The sequence below is a fragment of the Phascolarctos cinereus genome, unplaced genomic scaffold (assembly GCF_003287225.1).
Source record: "Phascolarctos cinereus isolate Bilbo 61053 unplaced genomic scaffold, phaCin_HiC Scaffold_2;HRSCAF=192, whole genome shotgun sequence".
Lineage (NCBI taxonomy): Eukaryota > Metazoa > Chordata > Mammalia > Diprotodontia > Phascolarctidae > Phascolarctos > Phascolarctos cinereus.
Genome location: NW_027555625.1, coordinates 403,082,385 through 403,098,221, shown reverse-complemented (window position 1 = coordinate 403,098,221; position 15,837 = coordinate 403,082,385). Strand labels below are relative to the sequence as shown.

The 15,837-nt window shown below is 37.1% G+C and overlaps 1 protein-coding gene across 1 annotated transcript in view; it reads right to left on the bottom strand.

Moving 5' to 3' along the window:
* Window positions 1–877: 877 nt before the first annotated feature.
* RARS1 (arginyl-tRNA synthetase 1) overlaps window positions 878–15,837 on the bottom strand; it is a 30,243-nt gene continuing 15,283 nt past the window's right edge. The window contains 11 exon segments of the mRNA XM_020992337.2: window positions 878–1,113; window positions 1,871–2,118; window positions 2,919–3,091; window positions 6,806–6,910; window positions 7,858–7,971; window positions 8,625–8,803; window positions 11,226–11,330; window positions 11,839–11,968; window positions 13,488–13,608; window positions 14,398–14,519; window positions 15,430–15,530. Coding sequence (XP_020847996.1) covers window positions 1,004–1,113; window positions 1,871–2,118; window positions 2,919–3,091; window positions 6,806–6,910; window positions 7,858–7,971; window positions 8,625–8,803; window positions 11,226–11,330; window positions 11,839–11,968; window positions 13,488–13,608; window positions 14,398–14,519; window positions 15,430–15,530 — 1,508 coding nt within the window. The 3' untranslated portion in view covers window positions 878–1,003.

Here is a 15,837-nt window from a genome sequence, read left to right as displayed (position 1 = left end):
AACTAGAAAGCACTTCACTCAGTCAACACTTTACCAGGGTAGACATGGCACGCGAGGGCAACACTGTTTAGAATATAAACTCATTTGAAAAATCTCATGAAGAATGAAAAACAGAAAACAGAAGCAGTGGAGGGCAAAACCACTTTAAAGAAAACTAAGCAAGAGTTTAAAGGAAGTCGTGAAGTACTTATGGATGAAATGAGGAACTGAACAAACAGAAAAAGCAGCTGGATCAGTAAGACTTGAGTAGGAGCTGTTATCATGAAGGGACTGATTCACAAAGTAGCTAAAGTTGTGGAAAGTCTCAGAACTTTTCTGAGAAAAGGCAATAGTGCAAATATTACTAACAGCCCATAATCCCTACTTTCCCAACGACATACAATTTTCATGAAAACATACACACATCTCAAAAGTATCTGCAACAAGGACAAGCTTTCGTAAGCAATGCTTGAAAGCTGATAACAAAACTAACACCTACATGTTGCCCCTCTGTCTCTGGACGGTCACTTTCCCCCCAGGCCTAAAGGATAATAATGATAGGGAAACTGATGAAGCAGGTGCTGAGGATCATTTTTCTTCAATTCGTACTAGTGGACTACAGTCATTTCCTCCCTGGGGAGGAGGAAATGGACGTTTGCAAAGAGCAGAAGACTGAAAAGCCAGAGAAGTAAAGAAGCAATATCTCAGTTACTTTCTCCTGTTTTACTGCTGAGATTTGGACTTGCCTTTATCACCACATCAGGGAATGGCTATATCTAGCACCTTTGGTTAAAGCTGGAGGCAGCTAATTGCCAAGCAGGTTAGCAATACTAATGGACCTTGGGAAGGGTGGACCATGATTCCCTTAAAAATATATTATTAGAAATAAAAATGCTCCTTTTATAGAGAAAGCTGTATTTTTTCCTTTATTTTTTAAAATATCTTCTCCACATGATTAGAAAAAAGCAAAGAGTGCTAATGGCCATGTTTGTAAAAATACAAAATGTCTCAAACACACGCTTAATTACATCTTCTGGACAGGTTTTATACCCAGGATATCAAATCCTTTAGCCATGACAGCGGCAGCTGCTTCACACAGTAACATCCTCCACATATTCACCCTCAATATTTCACCTGCGGAAAACAAAAACAAAGCACTGTTTTGTTTTTTTAATCATTCAAATCTTGTTAAGATAAACAATGGTTCCTATCTTTTAACATTAGAAGAGACAGGCATATCAACTAACAGAATTGTTTTTTACTTTGAAATAAAAGTTTTTAGATTACTATATAGTACTATTTTAATTTTTTTAATTGATTAAAAATGCACTGTCAATTTAAACAGCTTAGTCCTTTGAGGTATTCTTAAATTCTTGCCTTTCTTTAAAGAATGTGTTCTTTCTAGGATGTCCTTTAAGTGTCTCTGTGCTCTAAATGGAAGCAGAAATTTAGAAGTTTCCTTTTGATTTTTCCTTATGAAAAAAGGTAATATTAAAATATAAAGGTACTTTGGCCAGGATTATAGCAAAGTGATTTTTGGTTTGCACATTCTAGGTTGTGATTTTGAAGAATTCAGGAACCCAAGGGCATAAAGGGTAGCCTGCCTCTCTTTCCAATGCTAGTTTATCATTAATAGCCAGATTTCCCCTAGTAGTTTAATAGCTCAGTCTTACAAACAACTACTTGAATTTAATGTACTTTATTACAGAGGAAGAAAAGAATGGAGTAGAGGCAAAATTGATGATGACTCTTCAGCAGAGCATTTTCGATATAAAGAAAGCCAAGAATTCATTCCAGGAGCTGGTCTAAGATGTCTAATGAGTATGATTACTTTCTGTGGAGAATGCTTTATGTCATATTGAATGCTGTAAAATAGGATAAAGACACTTACCAGTTTGTCGATCTTTTTCCACGCAGTAACAACTATCATAGAATTCTGTGAAAGTGGTTGCTAATTCATAGAGATAATCACAGAGTGTGTGTAGAAACAAGTCATCCAAAATCTTTTGCAAAATCTCAGGGTAACGTAAAATGCACCGGCCTAGCTTCCATTCCTTCTCATGGTCCAAAATGATCTTAGTTTCTTTAGCTGCTTTCTGTAACATCTCTTCATCAATGTTAGCCAATCGGGCAATAGATCTAGAAAGGAAATTACTGTGTGAACACTGCTCATTTATGGTATGTATAACCATTCTTTTTATTACAAAATTAAGCATAAAGAAAAGTGCATTAGCCACTCACATTACTGCCAGTTAAGGAGAATAAGTGCTTCTTTCCAAAGCATTACAGCAGCTGTACTAACTTTACTATGCAATTCATAACACTAACGATCTGGTCTGAAACGCTTGCTAAAACTAAAACAGGAAATCTAAATAGATTTAATTCTGAGGTATTTAAAGCAATAACTTTTAGAGAAGGTAGCCCAGAAAATAAAGGCAAAACCCAAGGAGTCAAAAGAAAACAGTTATTTTAAAAGAAGAAACAAAAATAATTTGCATTTCTGCGGATGTTTTAAAATAGAATTTAGACCAAGAGGGTGCGAGACGCAGTTAGACTTGGATTTGAGTCCCAGCTCTGACAGCAATTACAGTAAGCACTACGCTACATGCTGAGAATACAAATACAAGCAAACAGACAGTCTCTGCCCTCAAAGAACTTACTGTGTAATGGTGGAAGAAATGCTAAAAGGAAGCTGAAAAGCAGCAGAGAATATTGGGAGAGGGCAATTTGGGTACCCATTACAGGGGAATGAAGAAGTCTGTAGTGCAGCCTAGTGATATGGCTGGCATGTGTGCCCTCCTTAACTTCTCTAGTCCTCCATTTTCTCATTTGCAAAATGAGAACTGACCGCTATGGTGCCCTCCATTTCTAACAACAGAGTTGTTTGTAGGTTGATTTCCTACTTAAAATTATGTCATGTGCCTTACTCTCTACTTTACCTTATCCTGGTGAGGGCATATAGCAAGTAAGCGGCTGTATTTCCTCTGTCATCTAGCATTTTGTCAAAGGAGAAGATGTAGTCATTCATTCTATTGTGGGAAAGATCAGCATATCTGATGCAGCCAAAAGCCACAGAAGTCTGAGCAGCCTTCAATTCCTCTGGAGTTAAAAACTTTAAGAAAAAACGCATCACTCACTATTCAGTAAGTCTCAGCACGGGGTTAGGCACTTGGGATACAAAAACAAAGAATGAAACAATCCATATCTTCACAATGAATTTACATTCTGAAAATGACAATAATATATGTATATGTGTATATGTATGTATATCATACATATAATAAGTATGTCATTAATAGGCACAAATATCTACAAAGTACCCTAAACAAACAGACATTTGGGAGACATAGGTTTGGTCCAGGTTAATAAGGGGCTTTGAAAGCCTAGAGGATGTTTCAGTTACTTTATCCTAGAGATAATAAGGAGACAATGGAGTTAAAGTGACATGGTCAAATTTGCATGGAAGGAAAATGACTCTTGGCAGCAATGTGTAGGACGGACTGCAGTTATGAAACCCAAGATAGGGAGAGCAAGTAGGAAGCAAGTGTAATAATCTAAGCAAGATGGGACAAGGGTCTGAATTAAGGTGACAGCCGTGTGAGCTGAGTGAATGTGTTGGATGAAGATGTTATGCAAGTGGAAATAGCAAGATCTGGAAATTGTGTGAAGTGAAAGAGAGTGAGAGGTCTTAGATAACGCTTAAATTATGAACCCAGGAGACTGCAAGGATGGTAGTGCCTTTGACAGACATTAGAAAGTTTAGAATAGGAGGAAGATAATGAATAATCAAGTTTTAGACATCTTGAACTTAACATATTTCTAGGACATCTAGTTTGAAATAACCAACAGAAAATGAGTGCTGTGGGTTAGGGTTAGGGTTCAGGTTTGGAAGTCAGATGCATAGAGATTTAGTTAAGCCCATGGATGGTAAGATGAGGTACAAAGGAAGAAGAGAACAGAGCTTAGGACAGAACTTTAAGGGAACATGCACAATTATGTAGTACGATATCAATGAGTCAGCAAAGCAGAATGAAGAGTCAGAAAGGGAGAAGGTGGACAACAATCTCAAATGTGACAGATAGACTGAGAAGGATCAGAACTAAAACAACACCATCAGAATCTGGTAATGCTGGAGAAAGCAGTTTCAGGTGAGTGATGCAGTTGGAAGCCCGATCAGAAAGGGCTGAGGAGTGAGAGAGAGGAAGTACAGGCAATGACTACAGAAAGCTAAAGATTCAAGGGGAGGAGGATTCAGTGGGATGACGAGGAATGGGATCAGGCGCACAAGTAGGAGACGGACTTTGGCAAGGAGAAGGGCCAGTCAGAAACTTCAGTAAAGAAGGGTAGATGCTATCTAGGGTGAAGCGTCCAATGAACACAGGCTGCACACACCAGATTAAAACATAATTAGGAAATATTTTTTAAAAATAAATAAAAATAAAATCAAACACAGATGTTACTATGGTTTTCTAAGTCAATGTGCAGCCTGCAACCTTATGCAGAGTTTGGTGGCCCTGTTGCTATTTGAATTTGATGCCACTGGTCTAGGGATTTTAAGATGAGAATGGGAGAAGAGCCCATGGCCTTAATTTTCACAGTTAAGTCAGAGGAAGGGCCTCAGCTAAAAGAGAAGGGGGATGCACGGGGGCTTGAGGAGGAAAAAGGTTTGGAGCAAATTCTGTGTGGAATGAGATAGGGAAGGAGGAATAAAAGGACTATTTTACTGCAGAGAGGACATGGTGGAAGCTGGATAACGAATCTGTAATGTGCTCAGTTAGAATGGGTGTTGAAGACTGCCTCCAGCTTTTTCAGCTGCTTGTGAGTAGGAGTGGAGGCAGGTGGGAATAATCCAGGGCTGAGGTTTGGCAAGGGAAGAACAAGGGGGTAAGAGGTTCAAGAGCAGAAGACAGTGAAGAGCTGAAATGGCAAACTATTGGCTTGAGGTTGGAGAGAGGAAAAGTGAAATTAGAGCAAAGAAAATAGCCTGAGAAAATACTGAAGAGTAAAGTTAGTAAAGGAAGTCTTAATGAGGGCAAAGAAGAGGTGTAGGAGGGACTAAGCCTAGGGAAAGGTGGAATGACAGGTTGTGGTAAAACACGGGAATGTCAGGAAAGCATGATACCTGTGGGTAATGGTGAAATCAAGTATGCAACCCCTGCTACATGTGGCTCAGGTACAGTGTGAAGGAGGTCATGGGACATAAGGAGGTTTAGTAAACTGGAAATGGAGGAAGCATCCACAAAGATATCAAAGTTCCGTAGTGTAAGAGCAAGAGATGGTTGATGAGTCAAGTGCTAAACTCCCTAAAGGAGGGAGAATGATACCTGGGGGCGGTGGGGGGGAGTTAGAGTTACCATAATTTTGACTGGAGTGTATTTCAAGGGAGGAAAGGTTACTGAGTGAAGATGGTGAAAGGAGAGTCTGTGACAGTAGGAGGCAAGTAGTACTCTGACACCAAAATCAGCATGTTCTTTTTAAGTATCTCACACAGTACCATGTAATCTCAGGGTAAAAAGCTGATAGAATGTTTTAATCAGCGTTAGCTGGCAAGATTGAACAATGCATGGCAATATAAAAGTTTCTCAGTGTATAAAACTATAAAAAGAGCCATAAAATTCACCATCCACAAATATTAAGGCTGCCTCAGTCAACTGGCACCTATTTTGTTTACATAATGTCACAACTCCCTGATTTTTTGATTTGGAAGATTTTTGAATGCATATTGATCAACCATTTGTTTTAACATTATGCAGCCACAAATTGAGACATCAGACCATAAATACAAAGTGATATTAAGGCTGAATCATGTCAAATGAATTGCAAATAGTACTTTTAACAATATAGAGAAGAAAAAAAATAATGCATTTGGTTTTGGAAAAATGTAATCCTATCATTTGTTTTCAACCGGGATAAGTACATATGACATCAATACATTAGGTCAAATCAGTAAACAATTGGTCCAATTGAATCTGGCATAATACAATGAAGGAACTATTAATGTCCAGGTTTTTCACTTTTCATCTGATCATGTTGGCTCCATGTGGGGAACCCATGATTAAAAGCTAAATGCCACATGAAGAATATGGACAGATGTGTTAATCTGAGTAACAAGCACTAGAGAGAAAGGGTTTCTCTTTTCTTTTTTTGCCAAACGCTATTCAGTTATTTCAACTGCAACCAGAAAAGCAGATGGAGGCATCAGTGATAGTGGCACTAGGAGCATACACTGAAATCAACCGCTGGGGAAGTGACCTCTTTTGTCAATATCGTCATGTGTGTTTCATTACTGGATTGTCAGCGATAGAATCTAAACAAACAAAAGGGGTTTTCCTCAAAGGAAAATTTCTTTGCCTCTTCTCTTTTTAGTCTGTTTCTCATTCTGTTCTACAACCTGGGAAGGGCACAGGACTTAGAACTCTAAGACTCCAGTTGGAGTCCTGAGCAATTCTATTTATAAGCTATCTGACTTGGGGGCAAATCACTTCACTTCACTTGTAACATGAGGAAATAAAATACACACAACCTACCTTGACTTGGTAGTTGTGAGGAAATACATGCTATGTATGGGGCTACTACCCTATGCTCTGTCTCTACTCAGGATGATTTCAACTATTCAAGAGCAAAACAGTTTAGGGAAGACACTAAAAAAATACATTAACAAACTTGAGGTGGTGCCACAAAATCTGAGTGAACTAAGACCACCTAAATGAGAAAGTAAAAGGTCAAAGCATCATATTGCCTATGATTTCTAGTCTATTTAATATAGAAGCAAAGAAAAAAAAATCAAAACACATGCTTATCTAACTTCAATATGCACTAAAATTACCTTATCTCTTTCTTTCTCCTTCAGTTTATCCATAGACCTTTTCAGCCCTTCCTCTAATAGATCTATGAGGCGCACTGTCTCACCAGAGCGAGTTTTAAACTTTTCCTAAAAGAAAACATTTAAAAGGTCTGAGTTAACAGAATCAAGCATCAACTGCACCTAAAAGACTGGACTGAATCCAAAATAAAAAGGCGGCTATGAAAAAAGAGAAGACGAGTTATGGATGGTGGAGAGAGAGGGGGGAAGGACGAGGTGCTGAATTAAGGACAGTGGAAAAAATACAAAATGAAAGGTGCTTCCTTAATTATAAACAAATCAAAGATAGAACAAATCCAGTTAGAAACACCAGATGACAGAATCTGTGAAGTTTAAGTATATACAACCACGATATGTAAGTATACACACACACACACACACACACACACACACACACACACACACGAACCATTTTGCTACCTGATCAAAATATTTACTCTTATTTAAACATTTTATAATGGAATAAAATACTATAATTATAATACACCAGGCAGCACAGAAATGTAAAAATATCAGAGTCCTAAAGTCATCATGATTTTAAATTACTGTACTTAACTAGTGAGGCACCAAAATAAGAACTGGGCCAGGGACAAATACCAAGTAAACATACTAAACAGGCTACCTTCATACTATTTTAAACACAACTGATTACAAATTCTAGAGGCCCCTTCCCAATACAAATGAAAACTTAAACAAACCAGACAATTCACACTTGGTTTTCTTAAAATTCTGAGCAATTTCTTGATTACTCAGTTATATATGGATTCAGTGTTCTTCTTACTATAAAATAAATCTCATTGTCACACAGGGCACATGGTCAATAATAACATTTGTTATGAGCAGGGCTAGAAATAGGGTAAAACGCTTGGAAATGACTGTACCCACAGAGGCACAAGGTTGTTCAGCTGGTTTTACCAGGCTCGTTTAGTTCTGATAATGCTACCAAATAAAATGTGGTTTGTTTTGTAGATATTTGGGAGGTGGACAGTCTATTATTTGCTCCAGGTTTCACAGACTTACTTGTCTTCTCCTAGCACTACACCAAATCCAGCATGGCTTACTCGGGTCACTTTAGGGTCATACCATCCAATCATCTGAGCTGCTGCAAATATTGCCTGTAAGTGTAAAGCCTAGAAGAGAACATGTAAACATTTATTTGATCTATTCTGTAATACAATTAAAGAACTTAAGGCTATGTTTATGTTTCAAACACCAGAAATGATGTTATTTTCTCATTATGGGTACTTCTTTCAGTGACAATGAATACAAGCCCTCTAAATAACTTCATCCTGTATAATACCTGTATTGAGGGGGGAAAAAGTTTTATCAGCAATATTACAGAAGGTGCTAGCTCTTATTCTCTAAAATAAGGGTTCTGAACCTGGGGTCCACTAACTTCCAAGGCTTCATAAACTTGGCTGGGAAAAAAAAATTACATCTTTATTCCAATACAACTGGTTTCCTTTGTAATCCTAAGTATTTTATTTTATGCACTTAAAAACATTTGAGAAGTGGTTCTACCACATTGCCAAAGGGGTCCATCATGCAAAAAAAAAAGTTTAGGAACCCCTGATCTTAAAAAAAAAAAGGCAACAAAAGAGCTGATAACAAACTCTTCCATTTCTTTGTATTTTAGAGATCTTAATCTAAGCACTTTTGTTGGAATGAGAATAACACTGTTTTAAATTTCAGGGTTTAGGGAACCTTAGCTACCAAAGAACAAAGTAAAATAGCTGTTAAAATTCCATAGAAGACATGAACAAAAAGGGATCTATGAACTCACCTGCCCATTGTCTACGACATAGATAATTATATCTGCCTTTTCTTCCATTAATCTTTGCTTAATAGCAGCTAAGTCAGATGTATCGTAAGTATAACCTCCATCTGATTTTACTATTGTTAACGGAATTGAGCATTCTGGGACAAACACAATCTTCCTTCCATCATCCACCTGTACAAATCCTGAAAGAATAGACTAATTGTCATAGGAGTAAAAGAATTTCTCAAAAAGACAGCATTTGTAATTCAACTCAATAGTATTCAGAGTATCTATCTTAGGCGCATGTGTGTGTGTATGAACAGGGCAAAGTTTACTAACTCGTGCAATTTTTACTTCTCAGCCCATCAAGAGTTTACTATGAATTTGATGGATTTTCTTTCGTATTCACTGGACATAAATTGTTTGCCCTAAAGAATAGCTATTTCTAAGAGCACCTCTGCACACCAAGAGTGCTTCTGCCTGTCTTCTAGCTCTAATGCAACTCAGATCTCTCATGGCAGTTGTTCCCAAGCTCCTGATAGACCCCTGTGAAAGCCCCATCTGCTCTACCAGCCTAGGCCCTCTGAGACTATGTTATCCATGCTAAAGCCATAATTATCCTTGAGGATCCACCTAAGAAGCCAATTTACAATGCAATCAAAAAGGGCTGTGATGGGGAATCAGAATAATAATTCAATATCTAGGAAAATACACAAGAGGTTAACACAATGACAATAATATAAAGGGAAAGGCAAAAATGAAACTGAATGAATAATGGCTAAGGGGGGCCTGAGATAAGAGCTGAGAAAATGATCTTCCTCTTTTGCAGAAGCTGGGGGATGGGTAACTATGGGTGTGGAATACTGCATTCACTGCTCAGACACAGTCAATGTGTTGGTTGATTTTGCTTAATGGCTTTTTCCCTCTTCTTTCTTTTTTGGCTCATGGCTCACAGGGTAGGGAAGAAGGATACATTTGGAAAAGGTGATATAAAAAAACAAAATGCATCAACAAAAAAAGGTTAAACAATATCAGAAGTGTATTGGTCCAGAAGTACGTGAAAAATCAAATAAAAACCCAGCTTCTATTTATGCAGTCATCACAAAAATTATACAATGAATGGACTGAGGATTAGGTCCAGTAGACAGTAGTGAATGGTTCTATCAATCCTGACGTGGGGGCTGTGATGTTCTGTTGCAGTGGGTGCAGGACTATAAGAACGCCTTAACTAAAGGCAATGAAGCTACTTCTGCTTAATAGTGTTCTTTATGCCAATTACAGCAACCACCTTTGAAAGATCAAGATAGTATGATCCTATGTGGTTCTTAATCTACTTGACTGTAAAATTGATTATACTGGCTCTTTTTTTTCCAGGTCTGCATATGAAGATTGCAGTGTCGGTTAATTTCATTACCTTCTCACACACCAGCTACTGATTCTCAAGAACTCAATTTTTATAAACACAATACATTCTCCTATTTAACCAACATAACTGAAACCCAAACTTTGGATCTTCTACACACCTCAACCTGAGGAAAAAACTCCTCATGTTAATTCTGGTATCACTGTTAAGGATTGTCTATTAGCTGCTCATATATTTGGAACCCATCCCCCTTCAAGCCTCAGTGACTTGACTTGGGTATATGGCCTCTAGGCACTTTTCAGTCCTGCAAAAGTTATCACCATCCTCTCAGTCTCCTAGGTTGGTGATCTCAGTGCTATCCCGGATTTCTCATTCCTTTTGCCCAACCCTGACACCAAATCCTTCTGTTTCCACCTCCACAACCTCTTATACTTGACTTCTATACTCATACCAACTTATTTTGGGCTCTCATGAACTCTTGCCTGGACTTCAATGGCCTCCTAATTGATCACCTTGCTTCAAGTTTCTCTTTGTTGAAATCTACAATCCTGTACTCCAATCAGCACAGGCAGATCTGACCATGTAACTCTATAACCAGTAGCTCCCTATTTCCACTAAGATAAAATAACTACAAACTACATTTGGCTTTTAAAGCCCTTTATGGCTCTGCTCCAACCTATCTTTCCAACCTCATTATACATCATTCTCTTCCAATTCTTTGGTTCAGTCAAACTAACTTTCTTTCTGATCTTCACACATAAGCACACCCATCTTTTGTCTCCATGGATTTGCAATGGCTGTTCTCCATGCCTGAAATGCACTCCTGCCTCATCTCTTCTGCATGAGATCCTCATTTCCCTTAATATTTAGCTCAAGTACCACCTTCTACTTCTCTATGATGCCTTTCCTGGTCTCTCAAGCTGCTAGTGCCCTCTATCCGTAACTACATATTTATTTTGTGTATACTTAAAACACATTCATGTTGTCTACATCAATAAAATGTAAGCTTCTAGAGAGCAGGGATTGTTTCATTTTTTTTACTTTTGTCTCCCCACTGTAGAATATAGAGTAAGGTATTTAATAGATGCTTGTTGACCTGATATAATTGCTATAGTTAGTTTACATGTTCCCCTCCAAATGGACTATAAATATGAGAGAATACGAGGATGACAAAAATGAGTCTTGTCACCGTTCTGAAACAATAATCTGAATAGTTTCAAATTCCTGGTAGCTTTATTAAGTTCAAAAGCAACACAACTTACCTTTCTCTTCAAATTCTCTGACAATATCACTCATCCTATCTTGGTAGAATGATTCCCCTCTCTCTATTAGGGAAATATCTAAAGCATCATAGATTTTTTTAAATTCTAAAAGAAAGACAAAGAAAATTAGCTCAACAGAAATAAAATAGGTCTATCTGTGCTAATGTAAAAGGAAGATAAAACATCTCTAATCTTAAAAAAAGTACAATTACAATGAAGTAAAAATTGAAATGTCAAAATATACTTGAGAGGGATAATTAGGGAATGATAATAAAATGTTATTGCTAAAATATACATTTTACTTTTAATACTTTATCTACCCCCCCAAAAAAAAACCCAGACCACTCTGGAAAATATATGATGATATATTACTAAGAATTTTTTTTTTTGCATAAGCAAGCTATAAAAAGCATACTGTAAAATGATAAACCATTCTAAATTTCTCAGGTGGTACAAGATAATGGACTGACACTTGCTCTTCGTAAGACTTGACTCTAGACAGTAAATGGGATAAAGGATCAGATCACAGCACAATACAACCATGTGAAGTCTATAAAATTAAGATCTTACTTAAAATATTATACATTGTATATAATGAATCTCCAAAGCTCACCTTGGCGAGAAACATCACAGATAAGATTCCAAGCTTTTGTGATATCTGGCATTTTACTCTGGAGTTGAACCACACACTGGTATGCACGCTTCTTAAATTCTTCTTCAGTGTCAAACCTCTTCTTAGATTCCTGAGTTTAAAAAAAAAATCTAGAAGTCTATTTGTACAATTCTGGGGAAGAGATCTAGGAATTTCTAAATCTATAATCTTGAGGACTTACACTGTACTTAATATTAAAAAATATGAATGTATTTCCTAAAAAACCATATTTGATACTTTCTTGGTGAATAACAAAATCTACATTTTTCTGCTTTTCATCTTCCTTTCTCAATTTACACAATCCTACCTCAAATAATTTTTACTTGGTTCAAAAAAAAAAAAAGGAATACATAACTTGTGTTAAGAAGCTGAAATTCCCTGTTCCACGTGTGGTTTCTGAGAAAATAACCTTGCTTTTCTTTTAAAATAGGAATACTCATTCTTCTGTTATTTAAGAAAGCCCTGGAACATTTTGTTGATCTGCGTGACTGAACATCACAGCAACACTAAAGATGGCCAATAAGGTGACATGCTTATGCAAATTCAGTTTTAGCTGCTCTGTTTACAAAGCTGACTAATAAGTACTAACTACCCCAGATACACACCAAAATAAGTTGTGAGGTGGGAGATAATTTCGGATGTCTCTACATAAACATAAACACAGTGATTTTAATAAACTGATTCAAAACATATTTTAGTTTCATTATGACAGTAATTAGCATCACTGTAAAAAACTAATTTCAATACTCAGATTTATAAGATCAGTAAACAAGACATTACATATTATATATCACCCGGCTGAGAGATACAAATACAAAGTAAATAGGGGATAGGTACAAAATAAATAGTGATTTGGGAGCATGAAGGGGCACTAACAGCTTGAGAAATCAGAAATGGCTTCTTGCAGGAGGCGGTATCTAAGCTGTGCCTTGAACAGAGTTAAGGGTTCTAAGAGGTTGAGCTGAGGAGGAAAAGCATTCTATATATGGAGATCAGCCTGTGCAAAGGCATAGATGCAGGAATCAGCTAGCATAATAGCTAGCATTTACACAGTGAAGACCTTTACAATAAATATTATCTTGTATGATCTTCACAACATCTCTGGGAGATGGGTACTATTATCATCTTCACTTTACAGCTAAAGAAATTAAGGCAGAGGTAAAGTGACTTTCCCAGATTCAAACAGCTAGTAAGTGTCTGAGGCAGATTTTAAGTCAGGTCTTCCTGCCTCCAAATCCAGAGTTTTATCTGCCTGTGTCACCCAGCCTCCTATGCAAAGTCATGCATAGGGGGCAGCTAGGTGGTGCAGTAGATAGAGCACCGGCCCTGAAGTCAGGAGGACCTGAGCTCAAATCCAACCTCAGACACATAACACTTCCTAGCTGTGTGACCCTGGGCAAGTCACTTAATCCCACTGCCTAACCAAAAAAAAAGGACAAAAGTCAAGTCATGCATAGGGAATAACCAGAAGACTAGTTGGATGGGAGCACAGAATGTAAGTTGAGCAATGTGCTATGAACAATGCAAAAGTAATCTGGAATCAGACTCTGAAGAGCTTTAATGTCATACCGAAGGAAAGAGACAAAAAACAAATAGCTGGCAGTATATACCTTATAAAAGGCCTGAAGATCACCTATAGGAGGTGAAACAGTTACATAATCTGGGAATTTATCCTGTAGGTGAGCGATGAGCATACCAAACTGTGTCCCCCAGTCTCCCACATGATTTAACCTGGTTAGCAATTAAAAAAAACAAAAACAAAAAAACACACTTTCAGAAACACAGAATCACAAAGGCAGATCACATGGGAGATACAACCCCCCACATTTTACAGACAGAAGTGAGACCCAGGGAAGGAAAACCGATTGCTCAAGATTCCGCAAATGGCTTGTAGCAAAGCCAAGAATTTCAAGTTGAATTCCCAGGCTTTCCATCTAGGATTCATTCTATTGCATCATGCTACCTCTTCATGTTATGGACATGTTAATTAAATAATCTATTTCAAGTTACAGAACTCTGAGGCTTTTATAACAACTAAATCAATCACTAAACTAGTAAATCATACTGAAATGTTAATGGCAAAACTTACAAGATATGCATTATCTCTATAATGTAGCTAACCTGGATAGAGATAGCTCAGGGAATTCAAGTAGGCCCAAATAACCAAGGTCAAGTGAGATATTCATTCATTCATTCATTCAATTTAATTCTACTTAGGGAAAAAAAATTAAATGCCTACCATGTGGAACAATCTATGATATGTACTTGGAATATGAAAACAAGAACCAAAGAGTCTCTGCCATCAAGAAGCTAATTATATCCTACTAGAAGGACAGACAACCTGTACACAGATGAGTATGACAAAATACAGGGTGTGTGGCAAAGAAGAGATTCAAGGTGCTCCAGACAAATGAGAATGGAAACTGCACTTTCAGTGGTGTTGTGTAAACCAAGCCCCATTGTCAAATGAAACCTCTAATTTTCAACAGAAATATCAAAAATGAAGGATGTGGTACTTACCTGAGTACATCATAACCCACAAATTCAAAGAGTCGGCACATGCTCTCTCCTATGATTGTTGACCGAAGATGGCCTACGTGCATCTCTTTAGCTATGTTTGGAGAAGAAAAATCGACTACAACCTGGGACAGAAATCCAGAGAAATTACTGTGCAGAAAAGCTTAATTTCATTAATATACATATAAACCTCTTCATAAAATTCACATTGCCAACATTTATTAAATACTTACTAAGTGTTGAATATTATGGAAGATACTGGGGAGATATAAAAGTAAAACTCTCTGACCTCAAGGAACTTACATTCTGTTGAAGTAGCTCATATGTATATACATACATACATACATATATATATACACACATATACACACACACACATAAATACATATATATACATACACACCTACTTATATAGCTCATATATATACATAAGTAAGTATATATAAAAGTGATGTGATGGGGAGGGGGAACAGAAGGTAAGCACAAACAGCTAGAGTGGAAGGGCTTCATGTAAAAGGCAGAGCTTGAGCTGAGCTAAGCATTAACTTTTTCAAGCACTTTTCCTTTGTATTTTCTCACTTCATAGTTAAAAGAAGCCTGGGAGAAGGGTTTGGCAAATGATATCATTCACATTTAGTTAGTGGTAGAGCCCAGAAAGGAATCTATATCATGACATACCACCTTATTCTTTCCACAGGATCACTGATGTTTATTTTTTTAATACCTAAAATGTCAACTCTTATTTTAGACCTTAAACATAAACCTTTAAGAGTACTGCTAAATGTGGAATTTATAAAAGAGCAAATTACTTCTAATAAAATTTGCCCTATTGTACTTGTGATCATGATGAACCATGAACATTCCAAAAGAAAGACCACAATGATTTTACATTCCATTCACAATCATATCACAATAATTTAAACGATGAAACCTCAATGCAGAAAAATGCCAGGCAGAGCAAGTTATGATGGCAGCTCTTTATTACTGTGTACGAAAAACAGTACATCCATATAAAAATGCTATCCACATAGGTACCTTCTTTCTTTCTCCAAGAGCAGGCGGTTGTACTCCATTCACCAAAAGATTAGTCAATTGCTTGGATACAAAATCTTTTCTTAGGTGAACATTAATAAAACCTTATAGTGAGAAAAAAAAAAAGAGCAAGTTGCAGAGCCTCAGTTTTGGTACCCAAATATTTTCTTTCCAAATAATAAAACAAAAATACCTAGAGTTGAGAAAAACACTTATTTCTATTAAAAACTAACACCCTTTAATAAATGAAGACCACAGGTTTTTTTGTTATTGAGAAACCATCAGCTCTCCCTGGAATGGCTTCTAGAAATATAGACCATGTAAGCAGCAAACTCAAGATTTCATCCTGACTGTTTCTGTCAGGGTCTTTCAAACCATGAACTATAAATACAGCTACCACTTGGGGTTTCT